Source organism: Apus apus, chromosome 4, assembly GCF_020740795.1.
Source record: "Apus apus isolate bApuApu2 chromosome 4, bApuApu2.pri.cur, whole genome shotgun sequence".
NCBI lineage: Eukaryota > Metazoa > Chordata > Aves > Apodiformes > Apodidae > Apus > Apus apus.
This window is the reverse complement of record NC_067285.1, coordinates 92,016,463-92,043,554: the sequence shown is the minus strand read 5'-3', so window position 1 is coordinate 92,043,554 and position 27,092 is coordinate 92,016,463. Positions and strand designations below refer to the sequence as shown.

Genomic DNA, 27,092 nt, shown 5'->3' with positions numbered 1-27,092 from the left:
GTCACTTAGGTTTGGGGTTGTTTTGTATTTTTTTTATTTCAGAGAGCAGGCATGTTCATGGACTGTCATGCTTTAAGGAATGACAGGTTATTTAACAACCACACGCAGACTGGTTTTCTCAAAGTTGGATGTAGTCCTTAAACAAAAGAGTTACAGGAAAATCAAAATTTGCCAGAAAATATTTATCAGTGCCATTGTGATCATGTTCCTATTTTTTTTCTCCTATCTACAAGTTAAATAACGCAGTTTACTGCTATGGTGTTATGGCTAAAGAAGTAACACAATAAACAAGCATGTGCCGTTTAGTTCATATGTGGTGTGAAAAGCCTGTGAAGCTGCAAGGATACTGAGCCTGAGTTACAACATTCTTTAGTCATGTGAAGCTTTTGGCTTCAGCAAGTGTAAGTGAAAAGGAACACTTTCAGTACCCCACTCTGAAATTCTATCATTAATAAATGTAGTAACAGTTCCACATGTTTTGAAGATGATTCAAGTAAAATTAGCTACAGTATTTGGAGTACCCAGAAAGCATATTTAGTCAGCAAATAGACTTGTTTTCTTGGGAGTTGTGGGGGTTTATTTATTTATTTATTTTGCTAATTTCAGTTGGTCTAATCACAGCTGGAGGAAAGAAAAAGACTCCATCCTTTATGACCCAGTTTTACCTGCTTCTTTTTATCTGTGGTCAAACAAATATGACTTTAATGACCCAATATCTCAGCCTTCTCATGAAATACAATTGGTTTTCTAATTCTTTATTGGAAATTTGCTTTCTGGAAGGATCTCTAGGAAGAATCTAATTGTTATATTATCTAGTATTTTGAAATTATTTGCATTGTATTGTTTGCATGAAAATTACGTCAATCACAAGAGCAACTGCAGGCAGCAGTTGACTGTTCTTCCTTTTTAAGCCTCTTTTAGTCCCATTAGATCATGAGGCTTTTAAGACTGGCATTTTGAAAGGTGCATGGTTCTGTCCACTCAGTTCAGAGCAGTCCCAGAGGATATTAGGTGAGGACCTTCAAACAGGTTTTCAGTAGCACAGCTGAGCCTACATTACGTGGTGGATCCTGATTACCATTTTCCTTCATCTTGAAGAAAATCTGATCAATTTATAGTCAACCTGAGGCTCTCAGGAGAAAGAGGAGATGCTCCACAGATCCATTTCTGTCTCCTCCAGCTCCTTCAGTTGAGTTAATGGTCATACTTTGTCAGAGTGCTTTGCAAAGTCAGTGGCTTGGTGGCTATATGTTTCTGCACTAACGCAAATGATCCTTTTTTCTGTGGTTACTCCTCCTGTGCCTTTGAGAATCGTGGCAGAAGTTCAGTAACATTTCCACAAGGGCAGCCTCTTCCTTGTTTGCCTCATCCTTTAAACATGGGACAAAGGGGATGCTCAGATTGCTTCCACTGAAACGCTGTTGGAAAGTCCCAGATAGCTATATCCCTTGCGGGAGTTCAGATTCAGGTCTTGGCAACACTGACGAGTGACTCTGCTGGCTTCACGGTGCCTGCTCCTCCTCCTGCTCACCACCTTGGCAGTGGCCTGGCATTGCCCAGCAGCCCCATCACACCTGCTGGTACATATTCTGTGTCTGTCCCATACCCAGGGATTTTCCCTCTACCTTGTTTGTGATGCAGAGTTGTGCAGGGAAGTCACAGTTGCCCCTTACAGCTCTCTCTGCAGTAACGCAGCACCTGGTCTAGATCAGATGGAGACACAGGTTGACAAAATCTAGGGAAAAGCTACTGAATTGTGAGCACCTTGTCCCTGGAACTCCAGAGCAATCCGACTGCTGTTTCCCTTCGTACTTTGGGACGTCAATGCCACGTATCTTATTATGCAAGAAAGAGAGTTCAGTGTTCTCTGGACTATACTTCTGCCCAAAAAGTTGGGAGAAATCAAACTGGCCAAAGGGGCTTATCATGGCATCTTCAGGGGATTCCAGCCAAAACCCGATTAAGTTATGGAACTGTTTAGCCAGAGCAACGGCTTGGCAATTCAGGCTTCTCTTGAAGACACCGTGCTATAAGCTATAATAGTTGTTCAATCAATGCAATATTAACTAGTCCTTCATTCTGGCAAGAGGAACACAATCAATTTTCCGAGTGAAATTCAGTTACCAATTTGTTTGTTTTGCAGCTGAGGACAGATGGGTTCAGCCAGAGAGACGCAGAGTGCAGAGGAGCTGCTGCTGAAGGATCATCCCCAAAGAGGTAGAGAAGACAGATAACTCCAAACACAGCCAAAGAAATTTTTTGTCAGATTTCCTTACTCTTCAGTGGCACTGATGTTTCATCTCAGAGTTTTTCCAAAAGGGTATCTTAACTGTTATGTTTACTGATGAGTAATGCAGAAGAATATTCATTAACAGTTTTGTGAATGATGTGTAGCATTTCTCTTGTTCACATGCATTCTGGTAGAACACTAGTGAACCTTGAAAGGTTTTCAAATATCTGTACAAGCCATTATTTCTGTGAAAATTTACCCAGTTAGTACTCATTGTTCTAATCAGCCATACGTGCCTGTATTTTGTGGTGTAGTGCATAACACATAGAAACACTACATTAGAGCTGATAACAGTGAGCAGCTCCAACTTGAAGGTGTGTAGTATATAGAAAATTTATTCACAAATAAACAAAAAGCATTCTTAGGAATCATGCAGGATTCATCTGGGTCGTCTCACTGAGGGGGCTGTGATGCGAGGCCCAGCTGCTGCACGTTCGCTCAGAATTAGCAGAAGTACAAGCACTGTGACCACTTCCATCAAGAACTCCCTGTGGTGGACTGGCTGGCAGTTAAAAGAGAAGCAGTATTAAGTATTACCGCTTTGCCTCCAGGCGAATGCAAGTTGTTAGTATTTTTTTATTATGGGAAGGATGGGCTGCATTGTTCCTAGGCTGTGCCGCTCGGGGCCGCTCCCGGGGCGCTCCCCGGGGCTCCGCCCGTGCCGGCAGCCTGGGCGCCCGCCGCGGGCTCTGTGCCTCCTTCGCCCCGCAGGGAGCCCGCCGGGGCGCCCGGCAGCGCCAGGGGTTGGGAAAGGAAGAGATGCAGCCTGCCGGTGAACTGCAGGGACGCGGCCCATCAGATAAGATGCTTACACACCGCCCTCTTCCCGAGGCCCCCCAGGCCTGCAGGCCGACCCCGCCCCCCCGGCCCGCGGGGCGGAGGTGGGTCAGCCCGGCACGGCCCCGGCCCTGACCCCGAGCACGGCCCGGGCAGGCAGGCGGGGCGGAGGTGGGGCGGAGGTGGGGCGGCCCGGCCCCGGCGGGCGGAGCGGAGCGGGCGAGCTCCGGAAGCGGGAAGGAGAGCGGAGGCGGCAGAGGCAGCGCCATCGGGATGTCAGCGCGGGGCCCCGGCGGGGATGCGGCGCTGCGCCGCGCGGCCGAGCAGTGGCTGCTGTGGGACAAGGTGAGGGGCAGCGGCGGGTCCTGCCTTCCCGCGGGGCCGGCAGGGACGTGGAGCAGGGTGCGAGGGGCTGCGAGGTGTGAGGGAGGAGGCGTGGGGCGAGCCCCGGCTTTCAAACGGTGTCAGCGCTTGGTGCGGGCAAGGCGCTTGTTGGGCGCTTTCCTTCTGTTCCCAAAGCCCTGCAGGGGCTGCTTTCCCCCCGCCCCTCCCCCTCGCTCTAAGGGCAGTCGATAGACTTAAATTATTCAAGGCAAGAGTACATTGCTGTGTTGTCTGTCTCTCAGCGTTAAAAAACTCCTGGTAACTCGGTATTTTTGTTTACTGAAACGCTGTTCCCAAATGACATGAAATACATGTGGGCTTGCTTCAAAACCACCGGGAAATGTGGAATCTGTCCTCACTTGCTGTGAGCGTCGCCCAATGCCTAGTGGTGATCCTCACTGTTAATAAAATAACTGCTAAATCTTCTTTATTGTCTGCTTTCAGGGGTTTTCTTCCTTTTTTCTGCTATCACTTATGAACACTTTAGGATGGTTATTTCCTTTCCTGTTAGGGTGCTTCAACATTGTAAGACTTACCTTTGCCTCTTCAGTTTTGGTCTTGACAGCACTATGCACAGAAGTAAAATCTCAGTATTTCTGTATTCCACAAGTCTTAAGAAATGTCCTGCCATAGTGGTGTTCTGGAAGTGTTTACAGTAGTTCCTTGCTGCTGCAGTTCCCACTGGGGTGCAGGCCCATATGTGGTATATGGGGTTTGCATTTTTTTTGGTCCCTATACATGAACATTTTTTGGCTGTGTTGGAACACACTGCTCATCGCCCCCCTCAGGTCAGTCACTTCAATGGGCTCAGCACCATGTGCAGTGGTCTCTGGGTTCTGTGCAACCTGCTTTTTTAATTATTTACTTATTTATTTTCTCCATGAGGGGTATTCTGCTTATTTCAAAGTCATCAGTAAAAGCATAGAATAATTCTTTTTAAAGTATTCTTTCCAGGTTCTAAAGGAAATACCTCAAGTTTGTTGTGATTCTTCATTAAAGGTCATTAAACTAGTACTGATCAGTGAACCAGCTCTGGATTTACTACTGATAATGCAGTGCCAAACCAGCTCTTCTTTTAGAAATGCTGGAGTATCACATGAAATGACAATAAGCTTTTGTGTTGTCTTTTTTTTTTTTTTTTTAATTGATTTTGAGAAAACAGTCTGATTTTTAAAGGGCCTCTTATTTCCAAAACTTCCTTGACTACTCATATTCCTGTCTTCTGTGTTATTATTTCATTTTCAGCTGTTTATTGTGATTATTTTGTGAAACCCTCTGGAAATCTAATGCAGCATCCCTTATAGTATTGTTACTTCTGAAATGTTAGCTCTTTGTTATCAGCTGCATCTTTGACTCAGTAATAATTGACCGGTGTGCAATAACCATTGCTGATTGCTCAAAAAATGGAGGTATTTTCGTTTCTCAGGCAGCTCTTATATGTTTGTATTGAGCAACCGAAGAATCCAATATAACCCTTGTCCATTTACTCTGATATTAAAAAATGTTCCTTTTTGATGATGTGTAGAGATAGGTTAATATTTAATGATGATAAGCTGCATGTTTCCTACAAAATAATAGTTTGCAAGAGCAAGGCTGTATGCCTGAAGTCCATCCTGCTGGTTGAACAGGAAGTTTCTACCTAGATTACAAATACTGACCTCTTTACCAGGCTACATTCATCACTGTGTTCATGACAGTAATATAATATTTTTCATTCTTTCTATTGTCAGTCATAAAATTAGAAGGTGGCTTCTCCTTTTGCTAAAAGTAAAACCTACTTGGTCAGTAGCTGTCCCTCTCCTCTGAAGTCTTGTGGGGGACTCCTGCATTGATGAAACCTCTTTGGGGGCCTTCCTTGTAGTGTACATTAAGGTAAATAACTCAAGAGTTAACAGGTAATGTTTAAGCAAATCGCACTACTGGCTATTAACTCTGTATTAAAACTTTTGCCAACTGTACTCACAGAAATTGGTATTCTCATACTTCTATCCAGTTTCGTTGGAGAGTAGAAAAAATGTAACTGTAGAGAATCAATGAAAAAAAGGAGCACTTCATCCTTCAGATAGCATTGGGTCCATCTTTAGTAGAGATGCTGTGAGGATTTGGTTTTGGCTTTTTCTTGAGCTTAGAAAAAGCTCCATATTTTTTCCCTTAGCTGTATACAATGGCATCATAACATTCCTAAAATTGAATGGGAACATTCCCCCTAAAATGAGAACAGTCCTGGGCCTGGCTTTTACCAGTACTTTAGAGACAGTGTGTGTGGTGGAAGGGAACAACCCAAACAACTAAATTCATGCAGTCAAGTTTTCTCTAGCAGATGGTGCAGACTGAACCTACAAGACTCAGGCAGCTACCTGGATCCGTGCAGGCATTTAACCAGACTTGAAAAACTAGAGGATCCCTGATGTAGAAGGTGTTCAGGCTTTAGGTCCAAGACACAGGCCTAATGCTGCAGCAAAAAGTTCAGGACAGCTTTTAAACAGCCTAAACTCAGAATAGTTATGCTGATCTATATTATTCTATTATAACATAGAATTATGTTTATTATTATAGAATAGACTATAATTATAATTACATAATTACATTGGGCATCCTACAGGGAAGCGTCAGTTACAACATTCTTGGACTGGTAAATTGGTAATTTGTAAGCTGTAGTTGGTGATTCAGGGGTACCTAATTACTTATTGCACCCAGGAAACCTAATCTTAGTATTTTTTTCTTTACTGAGTCCAGCTTGTTCTGCATTATATAGCTTCTTCATTAGGACCAAAGGTTCTTCAGCTTTTTGAGTATTTAAACTGTGGTGTTTGCCCTGCAGCAGCAGGTGCACGGCTCAATGACTAGGGCGTCCAGACCCTGGTCTCAGTTTGGTTTCCAGAATGCTTAACCTTTGTATGCAAGCTCTCCCATGTGCCTACTACTGTGCATGTTATGCAGCATTTTTTGGAGTTGTAGAAAATACATAATTTTTTTTTCTCCAGGATGATATGCCTTCCCTTGCTGTAAGCATACCTATGTCTTCCAAGAAATACTGAAGTCTGTGAGTTTTATGAGGTCATTTGAAAAACTGGAGGTTGACCAGAAATCAAAGCTTACGTCCATTTGGAAATTATAACCTTTGCACTCCAGTGTGAAGTGTGTGTAATCACGCGGTGACTAACCTGCGGAGTGTGCCGCCCCTCCACGGAACCCTGTTGCCAGGTGACTGGAGTGTGCCATCTGTCCTGTTGGCTCATCAGTTTTTGAGAAATCAAATATTAAATTTCACAAAGCCCATGTTATGAAGATTGAGATGTTGGGGTGTAGAGGACTTCACTAATTCCTAAATTTGGAGGGGTAAAAAAAAGAGTTTATAACAATAAAGCGTTAATATAAGTAATACACCAATAAAATGAGACCTAGAAACTCCTCCCTGTTGGAAAGTACTCTGATGTGGCCTTTCTGTTGCCACTCTGCACATCCATTTCATTTGAGAATTCAGCTGCAGTTGCTAAGCTTTCATCCTGAGTTGTGCTTATTCTTACAAGCATTACCTGCAAATATATTGCAATTTGTCATCTTTATCTTCTGACCAGTCTGCTTAGTTGTTTGGTTTATTTTAACTTTACTTACAGCACTATGGAAGTACCAAGTATTTCTTAATCATTAGCTTAACTTACTTTTATGTATGTTTAGAGTAGCTCTTGTGTTGTGATTACAAAAATTGTCTGAACTGTAAAGGTGCTTTTTTTGGTGTTTTGTGGTTTTGTTTTGTTTGTTTGTTTGTTTTGTGTTTGGTTTTTTTTGTGTGTGTGTGTGTGTTTTTGTTTTTTTGGTTTTTTTTCCCCTAAATCAAGAAAATATTAAAATAGACATCTTGGAAATATTTTTCCTTCCTAAAATGTGATATATACACTGTTGTGTATGTTGTTAAGTGTGCTCACTTAAAAAGGTAAATGTAAAATAAGTAATACTTGAGAGTGTCCTGTCTTAAAATTAGGAAGACATAGCAGGGGTTGTGGTATTCTTGAAGTGGTGTGTGATGTTTTGGTACTAAAATAACCCAGTACGGTGAGTGGGAAAGAAAGTTAAGGTCTGTAAAGATGCTTAGGTGTATTAAAACAAACAAACCAGCCCTCTTCTAGAATGTCAGAATTTTGTATCTACAGAACCCAAAAACTTCTGCAATAGTGAAGCAACTGGTTGCTGAAGGAAATGCCAGGGAACTGCAGAAATACTTTGGCTCACGGATGGAGTTTGGCACAGCAGGGCTCAGAGCTGCCATGGGAGCTGGGATTTCCCACATGAATGACTTGACTATTATCCAGACAACCCAGGTACTGTGCTGAGCACTCTATGTCACTTAACTGGTTGTACATGTGAATGGAAAACATTTATAACAAGCAAATGGGTGTTCTGTGGAAATACAAGGTTTTTACTATTCCTTCAGTTTTCAGAAGTCATTAAAATGGTAATTAGCTGAGTGCTGATCTCTGAAAGCAGGCAGAGAGAAGCTATTAAACCAGTAAAAGAAGTTATTTTCCATGTTTAATTTGCATCTGAATTTACATATAGTTAAGCTCAAGTGGATCAGTTGGTCCTGAACAACTACAAAAAAACCCACAAGCAGCCAGCATTGAGCTAAGCTTTGTGTACTTTGGACGTAAATGTACCTAAATGCAGTGAAGCTCTATTTATGTATATAGGTCCTAAAATAGATTTACTTCAGGAGAGCTTGAACAAAACCCAGACTCTAAAGTTACCGCGGCCTGGAGTGGTGGTGTATCCAGTCCTAAATACCTGTCATTATTAAGAGTGAGATCCCGTTAAGAAATGGAGAGACTTTGGTTAAAAAACTGAAATGTTGGCCAGTTGTTCTCATTTGAGACCAAACGTGGCTAAATCACTTATCCAAATCTGCAATTCAGACAAATCATATTAACTTTTTCTTTCTGGAGTTGGTTCTAATTTTTTTAAAAGTACTTACGTGCTGTCCAGCTTCACTACATTGATTTCAAGGTTTCTGGTATTTCTTGGTGTTTATTGGTCCTAGACAAACCAAATCCAGATCCAGTTCAGTGAGATGTTACGTGCACTCAGCTTTTCTAAGATGTCAACATCTTAGCAATCATCTTAATGCAATGACAAATTAAATATTGATTTGGTAATGAAGTGAATTTGCTGTTGCCTTCAGGGATTTTGCAGGTACCTTGAGAAGAATTTCAGTGACCTGAAAAAGAGAGGAGTTGTGATTGGTTTTGATGCTCGTGCCCATCTTTCCAGTGGAGGTAGTAGCAAAAGGTACTTTTTAGGTTTTAAGTATTTTGGAGATGTCTTGTGTATCCATTATAGTTTTATATCTGCTTCAACAGTAATATTCCCTTTCTGTAGAGTGAATCAAGGTGAGTGATTTATAGCATTTTTACATTCTGTTAATGCCAAAGTAGTTCTTAAGACTTGTGCTTTGTCTTTAGGGAATAGGGAGGGAACACATTTAAATTTGGTCTGTATAGTAATTTGGGGGTTATTTATGTTTTTGCATGGTTTTGTTTTTGTTTCAAATGGGAGTGAGGAGGGGAAAAAAAACTGTGAATACTATGAAACTAATTGGTGAGAAATTTCAAGGCATCTTTTCTCCTTATTTAGGTTTGCAAGACTTGCTGCAAATACCTTCATCAGTCAGGGAGTTCCAGTTTATCTGTTTTCTGACATAACACCAACTCCTTTTGTGGTAGGTTTCTCCTTTATATATTTTTATAGACATAAAAATTCTGTCAGATGTCAAAAATGTAATACTTACATTGAGGAAAACTAGACAAAACACTTCTAACTTTTTAAGCTGTACCTACAGTGAGTCTTATGCTTATTTAGCTATATTTAGTATACAACATTCACAGCAAAGGAAGGAAAAAGCTTAGTGGAATATCAGTGACAGTGGGATGTGTTTCCATTCTTTCCTGCTTTCAGGCAGATTGCTTGTAGAAGAAGTAATTTCTAAGATTGATGGCAAGTCTGAAGTCTGAAACTTAAAAATCTAAAGCATAGACAAACATTTAGGGTTTTTGTTGTGGTTTGTTGTTTTGTTTTGTTGTTGTTGTTTTTAAAAGGAAAGACATTTTTGCCGGGGTATTGAATGTAAAGTAGCCTTTTTAAATAGCAGGTTGTTGGAGTTATGCCGGGAGGGTCGTTCAATGTGTCCGCACTTGCACCCTGGGATCAGTAGGTGTCAGTGCCCTAGAGCGATAACGAGAAGCTCTACATGAAACATTTTTTCCCTGTACCAGTTGCTCCAGGGAGTGCTGCAAACAAAACATGGTGGGATGGAGACTTTGTAGCATTCTTGTACTGACACAAATTTTGGTAGATTTAGGGTCAAATGTACACAAATGCTGCTTAAAGCAGTGTTGCAAGAAATGCAGTTTTTGGCATCTGTTATTAAATAGACCCAGGAGTAAACTCAGACTGAACCTCTGGTCACAAATAATGCTTTATTTTTAATTCACTCCATCTGTCCTGGACTAATTTGTAAGGGCTTTCTCCAAAACAGTTCTCTTTTGAACCTCAATGGAGTAGTTGCTCCATGGGCTGCTCTGAAATGCTACTATAGGTAAGACTACTCCAGTTGCAATTCTCTAGCCTATGCAGACTCCTTGTCGTTACCCCAACAGACTTGGCACTCTTAAAGGCTTTAGGTGTCTCAAGTCACTCTACAGCAGGCAACATGTGCATTAGGTTTCTTTCTATAAAAACAAAGTTTGTGCCACGTCAAGTCTAATGGAGGGAGAACTGTGTAGCTGCTGCTTTAGAGTCAGTCTGCAGGAGTCACATCCTGACTTTCTTTCCGTTCAACAGTATGAAAGTATTGCATCTGCATGAGAATAAATAATATGTAACATTTTGCACGTTCCACTTCAGTTACCTTTCTCTTGTTACAGCCATATACAGTAACACATCTGAAGCTTTGTGCTGGAATTATGGTAACGGCTTCCCATAATCCAAAACAAGATAATGGCTACAAGGTATTATTATATTAATCTATTTTCGGGGGGGGGGGGTTCAAACATTTTTTCCATGTAGAGACACCAATAGTATTGTGTATGGTTTCTGTCATGTTGTGGACCACATAAATTCATAGTTTGATTTTTGATGTCTCTTCAAGTCTTATGTATTTAAAGCCAGTAGCATGTTATACTAAAATATAATTAAAATTTTAGCTCTGAAAAGCAGGAAGACAAGTAGTATGCGTTGGAACACTTGAAAAATATTAACTGGCTTTTTTTCAAAAGCATTAATCACTTCTCCAATTCATGATTTAGAAAGATCTCTTTGCAAACCCAGAGAATTAAAAACGATGTTAAAACTAACAAGTTGCTTGTCCAAAACCTTTTGAATAAATTCCTTTAACCTCATGTAGCATATTTTTCTTTTGCCAAGTGACACAATTATCAGTGTGACTCTTTCCTATTACAGAATTCTGGTTTCCACTGAAAAAAAACATGGCTGAGCTGCCTGTATGCCAGTCCCATAGCTGGACTAGTTATATACAGACTGTTTCCAAAATCTAAAAATTGAACTTCTTTTGTCTTCTTAATAGAAAAAAAGGCATTAACAGAGATTATTTATTCCTGTTTCTCCTTCCAGAACTTGACTGGTATTAAAATTGCTTTAAAAATATTTTATGTGTTGATCTTGATAGGCTTTTTTATATGTTTTATCGATTACTTTTTAAAAAAACTTGATGTTTTCTCAATGTTTTGCTATTTAGACTACACACATCCCTTGCCCAGGTGCTGTTAGGTATCTTTCCTTAAACTTGTTGTCTGTAAGCTATCAGGAGGAGGAAATGTGCAAACAACTGTCAAAAAGAAAAACATAAGTACACCTTTTCCTGGATGTGTAAACAATCAACAAAAAGGAGATGACTACAAGTAATGAACATCTTGAAACTTAGTTGAATTTGTGATTGCTGTAGAGGCAACACTGCTGCTGTAGGCAGCTGCCAAGTTCTTGTGTCTTTATCCTTAGTTTTTCTTGTGGTAAATGTTTTACCTCTGCACACTTTTCTCCTCTTAAGAATTCTTCTATATATAATGATTATACCTAAAAATCTGAAAAAAGTATATAAAATATCACATGCAAATCAGCAATCCCAAGGCTGCCAGGCAGACAGTTGGGTCTTACTCCTTTTTTCATTATGGATTTTGATAGCCTCTGATAAACTTAAACAGAATTTTTAATAGAATAAAAATGCGATGTGAGAGGAAACATTGGGAATATGAAAAGGGGTGTACTCTGGATACACTTGAGCCTAATTTACTGTAATACTCTACCAAATGTAGTGCACTCTAGTCAACAACAACAAAAAAGTAACAAAGCTATCCTACTTTCTTACCTACTTATTATTTAGGTTTACTGGGAAAATGGTGCTCAGATCATTTCCCCTCATGACAAAGGAATTTCTCAAGCTATTGAGGAGAACCAAGAGCCGTGGCCTCAGGCTTGGGATGACAAACTGATTGACAGCAATCTGCTACTTCATGATCCATATGCCACTGTCAATAAGGAGTATTTCAAAGACATACAGAAACAGTGCTTTCACAGGTAACTGTTAACTCCTTTAAGAATGCAGAATTTTCCATCTAGTACATCATCATGATGGTTTACGTTGATGGAAGTCTGGGTAGCCACAATGCTGCCATGATCCAGTTCTATCTGTGCCTTCTTGTCATCTTCTGTGGCAGTGGCAGCTGTGTGGTGATGTAGTAAACCAGTGCATGAAGCTAGCCTGTCAGAAATCTAACCCAGCAGAGTGAGCAAATTGTTTCTGATTATCTCATCTACCTGTATTAGCATGACCACACATCAGCCAAATGCCACAGCAAGACTGGGGATATCTTGTGCAGCTGGGGGTGAGCTAAGGGCCAACACTGATGGACCAACTTCATGCTGTGGAATCACAGCCTTAAAATGAGCTTTTAAAAGAGAAGATGAAGAAGCTGCTAAGGTAGTTCTAGAAGAAGGAGGTCTTGCTCTGTCATTCTAGCCTTGTGTGTGCTCCTGGTGGCCTTGGGCACCTTATACAAGCTCCTGTTGCTTGCTTTACTCAACAAGATCATCTGGGTGTTTGTGATCAGCAAGTAGAATCAGTTTACGAGATGAGCAGCAACCTGTTAGATCTGCATACTTACACAAAATTTTACACAAACCCCCATGTTCTTACTCTTGCTAAAAGTGAAGTAATAATTATTAGGAAGTTTGCGCTATGTGAGAAATTATGCTGCTTTTTCAGAATAGGTGTTAAATGTCTCCTTGCAAGTTTGCATGCCATTATGTATGTTCTACATTTTCAGTAATGTCCTGCATAAAAATGATTATGCTCAAATGAAGCATGCTGCTGTCAGTTCACTGTGTTCACAGTCTTTGAAGCTGGTTTAAATGCCAGAGTTGGGGATGAAGCGTCTTATTCTTATTAGTCAGTTGTATTTTTTTTTCCACTTGCCTCCTTTGGGGTGCATAGAGTGTCCCAGGTTTCTTATGCCAGTGATTTGTGCATAGCAGGACATTAGCTATTGAGAGAGACTCATATTGCTGAAAAATGAGGCTAAGCCAATTTTCAAGCTGTTACCTTTAAAATCTGACCTTCTTTAATGTATAATTTCATAAGCGATACAGAATACTGATCAGATCTGTTGCTAATTGTAGTCAGTTTTGTGCAGAATATTCTTCAATATCCAAGTTTACCGCTAATCTGTTTTATTTCAGGAATATAAACAAGGAAACAAACCTGAAATTTGTTCATACTTCTGTGCATGGTGTAGGTCATAAATTTGTGCAGTTGGCCTTCAAGGCATTTGACCTTAGCCCTCCTTTTGCTGTTCCGGAGCAGAAGGATCCTGATCCAGAATTTCCCACAGTGAAGTATCCAAATCCTGAAGAAGGCAAAGGTGTCCTGGTAAATACATATTTTTTAATAGCTGCAATGTCTTTCAAATAGTGTTTTCTTCCTGCCAGCAGTCATGGCTATAAATATTGGTTGAAGGACTATTTTGTTTCTGTTTTCACAGCCTGACATTTAGTGAAGAGTTAGCTGAACTTTATAACTCTCTGTGAACCAATCTCATAATAACTAGCTATAACTTTAAACTCCTTTCTAACAGAAGGGGCAGCATCTGCACATAGAACAAAGTGTCACAGTTCCTTTTAAAAAAATAAATAATAATAAAAAAATCTTCAGTGGGTTTCTACAGTTTACATGTGAAATGCAAGGACTAAATTCTTCTGTTTACAACACTGGGAGGGAACAGGGGAAGTCCTGACAGGTGTCTAGAATTTCTGCTACAAGTATTTTTGTTATACTTTGTTATTGAAGGATCCTGTTGAATCTAAGTAGCATTTGTCTCAGGCTGCAGTTAATTTTTTTGAGACACATGATGATTTTTGGGTGTTTGGCATTAAATACATTGGGAAAGTTATTTAAATCCTATAAGGAAAGTGAAAATATTACTTGGCAGTATTAACACTCATCTGGTCCTGCTTACCACTTTTCCAGACACTGTCTTTTGCTTTGGCGGAAAAAGATGGGGCAAAAATCATTTTAGCAAATGATCCTGATGCTGATCGACTTGCAGTGGCAGAGAAACAAGAGAGGTATGGTAATAAACAAATGCAAACCATTTACATTTTTTACTGAAAGGCTAGGCTTATTTGGGGGATTCTTGCAACCTGTCTGGCCAAGGAGGATAGAATAGTCACAGTAGATGTTTTCGGACTGAAAACACATAGAAATGTGAGAGGACTGTATGAAGCAGACCACAGTGGGGGCAGTATATGAAATAATGCTAAATATTAGATGCTTTACAGAATCCTGAATAAATACTTGACACTTGCTGTACTTGAGGCATGCACAGAAGCATGTGAATTGCTGTGATTGTGCTATACTTTTTTAAAGGTAGGTTTTCAGTTAGAAATTTTTCACAGAAGACTGATAAACATTCTTTCATGCTGTCCTTATTAAACTTTAATATTCAGGAGAACCTTTATAGTTCCCTGACAGTCTCAGGAATAGAGAATGTCTCTCTTCTTTAATGTGAGTTCCTTCTTTCTCAAATACTGTTAGACCAGACATTTTACTGATCATGAGATTCCTGGGGCCTCTCTCGCTCAGTTCACTGCTTCTATGCATAATGTTACATACCTGCATTTCACCTTAAGCTTTGTCAGTGTTTGGTACTTTTCAGTATAGTCATTTGCACTCTGTCCTTTAAGGATCAGCTATACATGCATCATTTATCCTGTCAAAGAACAGGAACACAAAAGGTAGACTTGCTAAAACGGGGGCTTCTCATACATTTTTCATCCGTATGGAATGTGTAACCTGTAGTTCTAGCCCAATATTGCTATCCCTTATTTCATGCTCCCTGATATCCTGTACTTCTGCTATTGTTTGCATTTATGCATTGTGGTTATATTTGATGAATGAAAATAAGCTGAAGTACTGCACTTGGTATCATACGTACAAATAGTGGTGTTTCTCTTTTATCTACCTTGATAAAGCAGAAACTAATCTGAACAGTTAAAAACCATAATTCTTTAATAAAAATAAACTTCAAGGTTTTCGGCTTAGAGAGGAGCAGAACAAAAATTGCTGCTGGGCCAGGAGCAGAACTACTGTGAATCAATTCCCTGTGCATGAGAGCAGAAGAGGAATATAAAATCATTGCAACAGTCCTTGGTACCCAAGGAATGAATAAGTTTGGCACCTGCTAGAAGTCCTCAGTGACTGTGGATATTTGAAACTGAATCAGTTATGCAAATTCCAAAACCTCAGTAAAAGGAGACAGAGCAAATATCCATTTTTCTCACCAGATAACCTGTTTTGCTCTTTTAGCAGCTTTAAAGGTGGTGGTGTTTTCTTAGGAGTTTTGGGTTTGGTTTTCTTTTTTTAAACTCCTTGTCCTCATGGCACTAACTGAGGAAGCTTCTCTGTAGAAGAAGAGTGGGATAACTGACACTCTCTGTTTGGCAGTGTTAGCTGGAATATCCTTATTTTAGTATTTTGGCATGTGCCAGCCTCAGTTGGCAATTCAGTGTTGACAAAAAAGCATAAAAAGATTCAGTTTTTGCTAGTGATGAAGGTTTAAAACAAGAACACAAAATCACTCATGTTTTTTGGTCTAAAAACAGCTATCAGAGACTCAGAGAGAAAGGGTGTTAGTTTGTGTCCATCACCACTGAGAGTATAGTGTCTTCATTCTGCCACCTCCTTGCTAATAGTTTAGCTAGTCTTAGTTGTCTCCTAACTTTTGGTCCTGCGTCCTCCTCTCAAACCTCTGCTGTAGCTGTTCATACACTAATCAAACATTAATATATATAAGCTTCTACAGTATCTGTACTTCTTCTTTGACAGAAACTCCTGCTAGAGCACACTCTCTCAGCGCTCTTACACTAAGTTGTCGCTGTGCATTGCTTTGTGCCTCTTGGCATCAATAAATGCAGGAGACTGAGTCTGCTTCTCTTTCAAAACAGGTACTGTTCTGTAGGTCTTGATTTTTGTCAGTTTGGCAGTGTCTTTGTGCCCTTTTGTGACTGGGAATTTTTGTGCAGTTTTGACATCTGTCTCTTTTCTTCAATTTTTCTTGTTTCAACAATTCAATGTTAATGTTTTTTTATGAGTTTGAGATTTTTCCCAATCTTCCTCAATGGCCAATTGATGTATTTGTAATTAAATAAAAAGTGTTTGTCACTGAGTCAACTAAAAATACTGATCACTTGAGAATTGGATTTTCAGTGTCTGTGCTTGTCTTAATCACTGATTTTATAATTTGTCCGCTGAATATTTTTGTTTTACTTACAATACACTGCAAATATCACTGTTTCATCTTTGGATAAAATCAAAAGCTGGTACGTATGATGGAGGAGAAAGGTAACCAGAATTTTCTGGGGGAGAAATTTTTCTGTTTGTTCATAATGAACACATAATATCTTGTTACTGTTACTTGGAATTCAGATGTGGTGGTTTAATTTGGTAGTATTCAGGTATGGAAGAAGCAGTGGCTTATTTTTTCCCCAGTATTATCCTCTGAATTCATATACTTTCTATTATTTTTTTCCATCCAGTGGTGAATGGAAAGTGTTTTCTGGAAATGAGCTGGGAGCTCTTTTAGGCTGGTGGATCTTCACTTGTTGGAAAAATCACAATAGGGATACTCGTGCCATTAAAGATGTGTACATGTTATCCAGCACTGTTTCTTCCAAAATCCTGAGAGCAATTGCACTGAAGGAAGGTTTTCACTTTGAGGTAACATGTTGTTAGATGTTGTTCCCTGTTCTCTTATTTGCTTACCTGCACAGTGTCATATGTTTGTAAAACATTGCTTTTATCTTTAATGCCTTTTTTTCTTCTGACTCCTGTAGGAAACACTGACAGGTTTCAAGTGGATGGGCAATCGTGCCAAGCAGCTCATGGACCAGGGAAAAGCTGTTCTTTTTGCATTTGAGGAGGCTATAGGTAAGAAACAGAATATTATGTTCTAGTATCCTGTAAAATTGTGAAAGTAGGACTATTGCAAAAAATGGCAATGGAAAGGTGCCCTCAACACAATGGGGGTATTTCCAGTGAGTAATCAATATCATCCATTTGGATTATTTGTCTTAATCCTTTGTATCTCTGCTTAGCACAAAGTATGATGATGTGAGCTAGATGTATCTATCTTCAGTAGCATGTCTGTGTAGGCTTGGACTGCAAATGCTGCACAACCTATTTAAAAAAAACAACAACACATTTTTCAGACTTCAAGTTGATATGTTAGTCTGACAGATTTAAGCTTATTTTAAATGTGAATAAAATAAATGAAGAACTCTGCCAGATTATACTTGTAAGTTTGAAAGATATGAATAAAAGCTATACATTTATGAGAAGGAATTTGTAAAGCTGTAATACTACTTCTTGAGTATCTCAGAACCTGAAAACCAGAGAAAATGTGACTAATTTGATGTATAATTATCAGTGTTACTGCATGCTACCGTGCAAGGATAATATTTGAGACAAAGGGCTATGCCTGCATTGTTCCTGCAGTGTGGCATTTCTCTTTCATGAGAGCTCCAAAAGTACTTAGGAGCATCTGGCACAGATACAATACAAATCTGTCTCTATCTTGAAATTCCATTACATACTTATGTGGGGAAGAAAAGAACAGTTTCCCACACTTGCTTATCAAATTTAACACTGATTAGGAAATAAAATTTTTTTTCCACTTTTAGTTTTAAATGTCTGTATTATGGTCATGTGCATTTCTCCTTTAAAATATGTTTGTTTGATTAACCCCCCCCCTCTCCCCATTTTATCTTATTTCCTCATTAAAATACATCAAATATATATGTATTTTTTTTGTTTTAGGGTATATGTGCTGTCCTGCTGTTCTGGACAAAGATGGTGTCAGCGCTGCTGTTATAACTGCAGAGATGGCTAGCTTTCTGGCAAGCAGGAATTTGTCTTTGTCTCAGCAACTGAAAGCTGTCTATAATGAGTGAGTTCAATTATAAATGTTTAATGTTTAGTTTTTCTCAATTCCACATACCAGGGTTAACAGGGACTCAATAGCAACCTATAGTATATGAAGAAACAAAAATTGTGTTATTGTACTATTAACACAATTCTGTGTTAATAGTAATGTTCTAGAAAGCACTCCTGCTTCATAGGCCTGAATACATTTATTATTTAGTTTTGTGTCAAGGTATTTGAAAACCAATATTACCATACTAATTCCCTATTAATAAATGAGATTTTTGAAGTATTTTTATTCACTCGTCTGGAAGGTTTCTCCCTTTTGGGAAGTTCTGCTCTTGGGTCCTTTTACAGAGGATTGGCCTGGTTTTCGGTCAGCAGCGTTGCTGTGTTGCAGAGATCACAGAGACTCTTGCTGCTTAGAACTGCCAGACACACAAACATGTTGATGGCAGAATGAGCCTAAGGAGCTCTTGTGTATTAATTCTACTCATAGAAGCCCGCTTGCTTCTGCTTTGCTTGCAGGGCTACTTGTGATTAAATTAAATCTAGTTGGCTCTAAAATTAGGCTTTTTATTATATTGTTCTGTCTTTTTTGATGGATAGTATATGTTGGTTGGTTGGTCTCTTTCGGCTCCTGAATACAGAGATTGGATCTGATTATGCAGAAATGCTGTGACTGATGGTGACTATTGGCTTTATACAGCTGGGTCTAATTCTGAGAACTTTCATATGAGGCACTACTTCTCTTTTGGTCTTGTTTAATGTGTTCAAAGACCTACAGAAATCTATAGCAAAGATGGCTATTGGAGCAGGGAGTGTTTTTTGGTGGTGGTGGGGTTGGGTTTTTTTGTTTTAAAGGAGGGAACAGTACAGGCTGGCTGGTACTCTCCACCTCTTCATGTCTCGGATGCTAACAAAGGAGTGGTGGAGCCTGCAGAGACTCACAGAAAAGCCTTGGTGCTGCTTGTTCTCCAATCCTCAGATCTCTCATGTGTATGCAGCACTAGCCATGTCTGTTTCATCCACTGTTGAAGAAGAAATCAAGTGGCAATGACTTGCTAAAACACTGCATAAATAAATTGTGGGATTTATCAGCTATTGAACATGGCAAAAGCTTAGGTGGGTTCAAGAAACAGTAGCATAAATGGAAGGAAGAGGTATACATGCCTAGAGCTACAAATATAGCATCTGACATGAGAATATTAATAATACTAATAATTTTATTAGTAGCTGGAAGTGTGTAGTCAAAGAATTACCCTTCTCTGGGTTGTGCTTTATTTTTCTCATACTCATTCAGTAAACACCTGCTTCTGGCTGCCCTCAGAAACAGAATATTCAAATGAGTGGAACTGAACTGTTCCACAGTGCCACTGTGCACATAGCCACCCAACAGGACTCTAAAGTCAGAGCTTATTTAGTGTAAAAGCAGTCTGTAGATGCACCTCAAAAATGTCACCACATATAGTTGCTGTTTGTGGAAAAGCTACAGATACAGGAAGGATACAAACCGGCTCGAGCATGCGGCAGCGCAGAGCGGAGAGCGGCAGCGGCACCGGCAGCGGTGAGAGCTGCTCCTTTAATTACTGAGGATTAGAGAAGGGGCCGGGCTTCCCGGAGACGGGGAAGCCGGAGCAGAACGAGGAGACCCGAGTCTGAGCGGGAATCCTGAGAGGAACAGGAAGGCTGAGGTGGCAGGGGTGTGGCTGAGAACGGCGGCAGGTTTAACAGCGGCCATCTCGGCAGCTCCTCAGAGCGCGCGGCAGCGCAGAGCGGAGAGCGGCAGGAGCAGGGAGTGGCGCGAGGGCGGGGAGCGCGAGCGCACGCGGAGAGCGAGGGCAGGCAGGGAGCAGAGAACACCGGTAAATTTCTCTAGCATGGTGGCAACACGCCCTAAAACCGTATTGAAAAAGGATATGGGAACTCAGACGGAGGTTCTGAGCAGGCACGCAGCCGTGCAGGTCTCTGGCTGCAGCGAGTGCCTGAGCCTGGCACTGGTGCCAGAGGGAGCCAGTGGCACCGCATGTGTGCGGTGTGAGCAAGTCAGTGATCTCCTCAAGCAGGTGGTTAGACTGACAGAGGAGGTTGAAAGACTTAGAATCATCAGAGAATGTGAGAGCGAAATAGATTGGTGGAGCCAAACCCTGAGGCAAGGGCAGAAGGAAGAGGTGCTAGAAGAAGTGAGGGATCCCCTCCCCGCCTGTCCTCAGACAGAAGGAGAGAACTTTAGGGACATGGAGGAATGGAGGGAGGTCCGTCCTCGGAGAGGCAAGAAAAAACCCTCCCAACCCCCTCCGCCCTCCGAATTGCCCCTGAAGAATAGGTATGAGGCCTTGGAACTTCAGGGACAGGAAAATGAGGCTGGAGTGACAGATTTGTCTAGTGAACTACCTAGGACTTGTCGCTCAGCTCCACGACTTAGGACTTCTTCAACTAAGAAGGAAAGGAGGGTAATTGTGGTGGGAGACTCCCTTCTGAGGGGAACAGAAGGGCCCATCTGTAGACCTGACCCATCCCACAGGGAGGTCTGCTGCCTCCCTGGGGCTTGCATTAGAGATGTTAAAAGGAAACTCTCTAGTATGGTAAATCCATCTGATTACTACCCGCTGCTGATTTTTCAGGTTGGTAGTGATGAAATTATTACAAGAAATGTAAGGGCAATGAAGAGAGACTTCAGGGCCCTGGGACGGCTAGTTAGGGGGTCTGGAGCGCAAGTAGTGTTTGCCTCCATACCTCCTGTAAGAATGGGTGGAGAGGTAAACAGGAAGAGTTTATTTATCAATGAATGGCTACGAGACTGGTGCCAAAGGCAGGGCTTTGGTATTTTTTGATCATGGGCTGCTCTATGAGACACCTGGCCTGATGGTGGCAGGTGGGATGCACCTGTCCCAGAGGGGGAAAAGGCTTTTGGGGCAGGACTTAGCAGGGCTCATTGAGAGAGCTTTAAACTAAATGTGAAGGGGGAAGGGGAGAAAACTGGGTCTGTTAGGGACAAGCCCAAGAGAAACATACCAGGGCCTGAAGGGGGGTGGTCTAAGGAGGATTTGGTCCCACCAGTGGGCTCTGCTTGCTTCCTGAAATGCCTGTACACCAATGCACGCATCATGGGGAATAAACAGGAAGAGTTAGAGGTCTGTGTGCGGGCTAAGGGTTATGATCTGGTAGCAGTAACAGAGACATGGTGGGACAGCTCACACGACTGGAATGTGGCCATGGATGGCTATGTGCTTTTTGGTCGGTGAAGCGAGGTGGTGGAGTTGCTCTTTATGTGAGAGAGCAGCTAGAATGTATCGAGTTTTATGCAGGGGCTGATGAGGGGCAAGTTGAAAGTCTGTGGGTAAGAATTAAAGGGCAGGGTGGTATGGGTGATACAGTTGTGGGGGTCTACTACAGACCTCCTGATCAAGATGAGGAAGTTGATGAGGCTTTCTACAGGCAGCTGAAATCAGCCTCACAATTACAGTCCTTGGTCCTCATAGGAGATTTTAACTATCCCGATATCTGCTGGAAGACTTACACAGCCAGCCTTTCACAGTCTAGGAGGTTCCTCCAGTGCATTGATGACAACTTCTTAATGCAAATGGTGGATAAGCTGACTAGAAGAGGAGCGCTGCTGGATCTTGTGCTTACCAACAAGGAGGGCCTTGTTGAAGCAGTGGTGATCAATGGCAGCCTTGGCTGCAGTGACCACGAGATGGTGGAGTTCAGGATCCTGTGTGGGAGGAACAGAATACCCAGCAGGACCAGAACCCTGGACTTCCACAGAGCAAACTTCGGCCTCCTCAATCAATTGTTAAGGGAAGTCCCATGGGACAGAGTGCTAGAAGGTAAAGGGGCTCAAGATAGCTGGTCAACATTCAAGGACCACTTCTTGCAAGCACAGGATCAGTGTGTCCCAATGGGTAGAAAATCTAGTAAGGGAGCTAGGAGACCAGCGTGGTTAAAAAAGGAACTGCTGGGGAAACTCAAGTGGAAAAGGAAAATCTATAGATCATGGAAGGAGGGGCTGGTTACTTGGGAGGAATATTGGACTGTTGTCAGAGAATGTAGGGAGGCAACTAGGAAAGCTAAGGCCTCCTTGGAACTTAACCTTGCAAGTCGGGTTAAGGACAATAGAAAGGGCTTTTTCAAATACATAGCCAACAAAACTAATACCAGAGGCAATATAGGCCCACTGCTGAATGAGGTGGGTGCCCTGGTGACAGAGGATTTAAAGAAGGCAGAGGTGCTGAATGCCTTCTTTGCCTCTGTCTTTACTCCTGCAGGCTTTCCCCATGAGCCCCAGTTTCATATAGCCCCAGAACAAGTCAAGATAAAGGAGGAGTTTGCCAAGGTAGATGAGGATTGGGTTAGGGATCAGTTGCGTAATCTGGACATCCATAAATCGATGGGTCCGGATGAAATGCATCCAAGGTTGTTGAGGGAGCTGGCGGAGGTCATTGCTAGGCCACTCTCCATCATCTTCGGTAAGTCATGGGTAACAGGAGAGGTGCCTGAGGACTGGAGGATAGCAAATGTCACACCAGTCTAGAAGAAGGGCAAGAAGGAGGACCCGGGTAACTATAGACCGGTCAGCCTCACCTCCATCCCTGGAAAGGTGATGGAACAACTTGTCCTTGGCACTATCTCTAGGCATATCAAGGAGATGGGTCATCAAGAGCAGTCAACATGGTTTTACCAAGGGTAAGTCATGTTTGACTAACCTCATAGCCTTCTATGATGAAATTACTAGGTGGATAGATGATGGTAGAGCGGTGGATGTGGTCTATCTTGATTTCAGTAAAGCATTTGACACGGTCTCCCACAGCATCCTTGTAGATAAGTTGATCAAGTATGGGTTTGATGATCAGGCAGTGAGGTGGATCAAGAACTGGTTGAAAGGAAGAAGTCAGAGAGTTGTAGTCAATGGGGCAGAATCTAGTTGGAGGCCTGTGACTAGTGGAGTCCCTCAGGGGTCGGTACTGGGACCGGTGTTGTTCAACATCTTCATCAACGACCTGGATAAGGGTACAGAATGTACCCTCAGCAAGTTTGCTGATGACACCAAGCTGGGAGGAGTGGCTGACACACCAGAAGGCTGTGCTGCCATTCAGAGAGACTTAGACAGGCTGGAGAGTTGGGCGGGGAAAAACCTGATGAAGTTTAACAAGGGCAAGTGTAGAGTTTTGCATTTGGGGAAGAAAAATGTCATGCACCAGTACAGGTTGGGGGCTGACCTGCTGGAGAGCAGTGTACGTGAAAGGGACCTGGCGTTCCGGTAGACAGGAGGATGACCATGAGCCAGCAATGTGCCCTTGTGGCTAAGAAGGCCAATGGCATCCTGGGGTGTATTAGAAAGGGTGTGGTTAGTCAGTCAAGAGAGGTTCTCCTCCCCCTCTATTCTGCCTTGGTGAGGCCGGATCTGGAGTATTGTGTCCAGTTCTGGGCCCCTCAGTTCAAGAAGGACAGGGAAGTGCTTGAAAGAGTCCAGCGCAGAGCCACAAAGATGATGAAGGGAGTGGAACATCTCCCTTATGAGGAAAGGCTGAGGGAGCTGGGTCTCTTTAGTTTGGAGAAAAGGAGACTGAGGGGTGACCTCATCAATGTTTACAAATACGTAAAGGGTGAGTGTCAAGAAGATGGAGTTAAGTTTTTTTCAGTGATGACCAGTGATAGGACAAGGAGTAATGGATACAAATTGGAGCATAGGAGGTTTAAGGTGAATATCAGAAAAAATTTTTTTACTGTGAGAGTGACAGAGCACTGGAACAGGCTGCCCAGAGAGGTTGTGGAGTCTCCTTCTCTGGAGACATTCAAAACCCGCCTGGACGCGTTCCTGTGTGATGTACTCTAGGTGACCCTGCTCTGGCAGGGGGGTTGGACTAGATGATCTTTCGAGGTCCCTTCCAACCCCTATGATTCTATGATTCTTTATTAAATTGATGCTTGATAATTAGAACTGGAGGGGGGTGTCTTGTTTTGGGGGGTCATTTTGTGTTTGTGGTTTTTTTCTTTGCCTGCCTCTGGCTAGCATAGAGTTGCAGTTTTCTACTCCTTACTACTTTGTCATTCATCAAATTTGTCTTGTGAGTTGCTGTTGAAGCAGAAGAAACTCTACTTTGTATTCTGGAGGGATGGGAGGGGGAATCCATTCAAGAAGTCAAGGCAGATCAGGAAAATGACACAGTCTTAGCAAGCTTATCAGTTCTATCAAATATAGGATAGGTTCAACTATTGACCTTTGTATAAATATGACCCTATTTAAGGAACCTTCTAGGTTTCTAACATGAGTATCCCAATACTAACAAAAGATTCTGCCCTTCAGGTTTTCTCTGGCATCAAGGATACTCATCAAAGTGTTACTAAAGTAAGAGCTCATTTAAACAACCAGTCCAGGCTTGTATACTTTTCAACAATATGCTGTTTTGAAGAGTTCTTGTTAGCAGGCGGTTAGTCTTTGATGCAGATTCTGCATCATATTACCCGGCAGCAAACGGATAAGGTAAAGAGATGATGTTCAGAACAGTTTGGTTTAGTAGAAATACTTTAATGGAAAAGCAGCTTCTGAAGTGTGATGGGAAAAAAACAGTCTGGAATTTGTTTAACTCAGAAAAGGTCAGCTGGAATCCAGTCAAGGAAGCTATTTAGGTGTAGTCTGTTCTCATTCTGTGGTGGTTAGATCTTCAAGGCAATAATGACTTTTTTTTCCTTTGGTTTAGCAGTAACTTTCTCATTTTGAATCATGAAAAGGTGTCTGCACAGAAGTTTCCTTAAAACATGTAAAATAGGAAAATTAAGCAGTTGAGGCCTTTTTAAAATTTGAAGACGGTGAACTGATGCTACAGTTGGGTGACCATGAGTAAATATTCTTGCTTTATAGAAGGTTGCATAATGTGGATGGTGCACAACTCAAAGAACATTGTTTCTTCAATTCATTAATATTGTGTCTTCACAGATACGGCTTCCATATTACCAAAGCTTCGTATTTCATCTGTCATGATCCTAAAGTTATTCAACAGCTTTTTGACAACCTTCGAAATTTTGATGGAAAAAACACATACCCAAAATCTTGTGGAAGATTTAAAGTTTCTGGAATAAGGGATCTAACTACTGGGTATGACAGCAGCCAGCCAGATAAAAAGGCTGTAAGTATATTTTTAAAATTTTATATAAATCATATCTGTATTTACACTTACATATATAGCTTTTTTAATGAAGAAACACCGTAAGCATACTGTTACATCTGAGGCTTAAAATAAGTTAGATTGGGGATTATTATTTTGCCTTGTTGGGAGGAAATGAAGACTGGGAAAGGGCAGGAGGGCTGGGGTTTTTTGTTTGGTTTTGTGGTGTCTTTTCTCTCCAAGATGACAGTCTGTAAAGGCAGGTGGGAGCATCTTGCTGTCTTGCTGTGGCAATCTTGCATTATCTTCTTGTAAGTTAAACTGCCTACTGAGATGAGGCTTTGCATTCTTTAGTTTTCCACAATTCATCTTTCTTCTCCCGTGAAATGTCATCACAGAGCAATTTCTATTTGTACTAAAAATGTTGACTAGACTTGCAATGAGCTGCCTAGCAGTAATTTACTGCTGTCACATTCTGGGTTGAGGGTAAGGCTGTCACTTGTCTATTGTGGTTTCAAGGCCATGGTGATGAAGAAAACAGAGCAAAGCTTAATTTTAACTGATCCTTATGACATATCCTATATGACATCAAGTCATGGGTTTTGTCTTAAATTCATTATATATAGGTACTTTCTAGGCTTCTAAAAAATTGTTCTGCTATTTCTAGATACTTCCCACTAGTAAAAGTAGCCAAATGATAACGTTCACTTTTGCTAATGGAGGAGTGGCCACAATGAGAACCAGTGGGACAGAACCAAAGATCAAATACTATTCTGAACTTTGTGCACCTCCTGGAAACAGGTATTGTAACTTTCAGCAATAAATGCTGTGTAATAGGGGCTGTGTGGCTTTTTGGAATTGTTTTGGTGGGGAAGGGGCTCTCCGTGATCAAATATTATTGCTTCAGTCATTGTTTTAGCAAAAGTATTTGCATAAAGCTTCAACTCTTTGTTTCAATTTTTCATTGAAAAAATGTGTTGATACATTCTTGTTGTCACTGAAATTCTTTTGAACTTGGTTTCACATTCAGTAAAAACAACATCAAGAAAAATATTCTGCCTTAAGTAACAGCCGATATATTCACTTCTGTTTTACATACATAGTTGCTTTAAACATATGTAACTATATATAAAGTGTTCTAATACATTTTAAACACTTGTATGTTTAGTAATTATACCTTTCACTGGTAGTCTTGGCAATCATATGGTCTGACAGATAAGCAATTTTTAACTTACGAAAATAATGCTTTCTCACAGATGAAAATTCATCTGAAAATACTAACACTAGTATAAAATTTATAGTTCTAATTACATCTTATTACATCCATTTAGTAATAGAAGATCTTCTGAACTCAAACTGATTGTTCTATTTTAGATTATATCGTGGGTTTAGGTTTCTCCGTAGTCTTAAGTGCCTTCATGCACATCAGCTGGAAGTGAACATCAGTGCAATACCATAAGAAATCAAGTGTAGCTTTAGTAGATGTTTGTCTAAACCAATGCAACACTTAAAAATTCCTCAGACTGTAAATATGCTTTTTAGCTTCTCCACTTTGACACTGTGTTCTGTATTTGTGTGGATTTTCTTCCTCAGTGATGTTGAACAGCTGAAGAAGGAACTAGATGAATTGGTCAACGCTCTTGAAAAACACTTCTTTCAACCAGAAAAAAATAATCTTCAACGAAAGACTGAGTAAAATAGTGAAAGATACTACCTTAATTGGTTTTTTCAGCATTAGAATTGCATTATTTAAGAAGTAAGGATTTTTAGGACCAAACATCTGAGAGCTCAGACTAAAAAGACTTCTGCTTTTATCAAGTTACACTGGGTACTCTTGGATCTAGTATCTTACTTCGGAAGGAAAGTACCTCTACCCTTAAAGGACCAAAAGATCCCAATCAGTTGAAATAAAAGCTCTGTGTACTAAAAGTTGACTGCAAATATATTTCAATCAAAACTTGTTTTAATTAAATATTATAAGTAATATCCTGATTCCTGGAATGCAGCCTGTTTTGTGGGGAGTTTTATTTATTTTGTGTGTGTGATCTGGTAA

The 27,092-nt window shown here is 40.9% G+C and overlaps 1 protein-coding gene across 2 annotated transcripts; it reads left to right on the top strand.

The window, feature by feature from the left end:
- The first annotated feature begins 3,277 nt into the window (after nucleotides 1–3,277).
- PGM2 (phosphoglucomutase 2) lies at nucleotides 3,278–27,031 on the top strand. 2 transcript variants are annotated; one of them, XM_051616372.1, is made up of 14 exons: nucleotides 3,278–3,412; nucleotides 7,603–7,770; nucleotides 8,628–8,734; nucleotides 9,080–9,164; nucleotides 10,369–10,452; nucleotides 11,841–12,034; nucleotides 13,196–13,385; nucleotides 13,983–14,080; nucleotides 16,550–16,730; nucleotides 16,847–16,940; nucleotides 17,829–17,958; nucleotides 24,871–25,060; nucleotides 25,707–25,840; nucleotides 26,633–27,031. In XM_051616372.1, the coding sequence occupies exons 1-14, from the start codon at nucleotides 3,341–3,343 to the stop codon at nucleotides 26,733–26,735; spliced, it is 1,830 nt and encodes a 609-aa protein (XP_051472332.1). In that variant the 5' UTR covers nucleotides 3,278–3,340; the 3' UTR covers nucleotides 26,736–27,031. The 2 variants fall into 2 exon arrangements, with proteins under 2 accessions (XP_051472332.1, XP_051472333.1); XM_051616373.1 differs by lacking the exon at nucleotides 3,278–3,412 and adding an exon at nucleotides 6,441–6,655.
- Nucleotides 27,032–27,092: the final 61 nt, after the last annotated feature.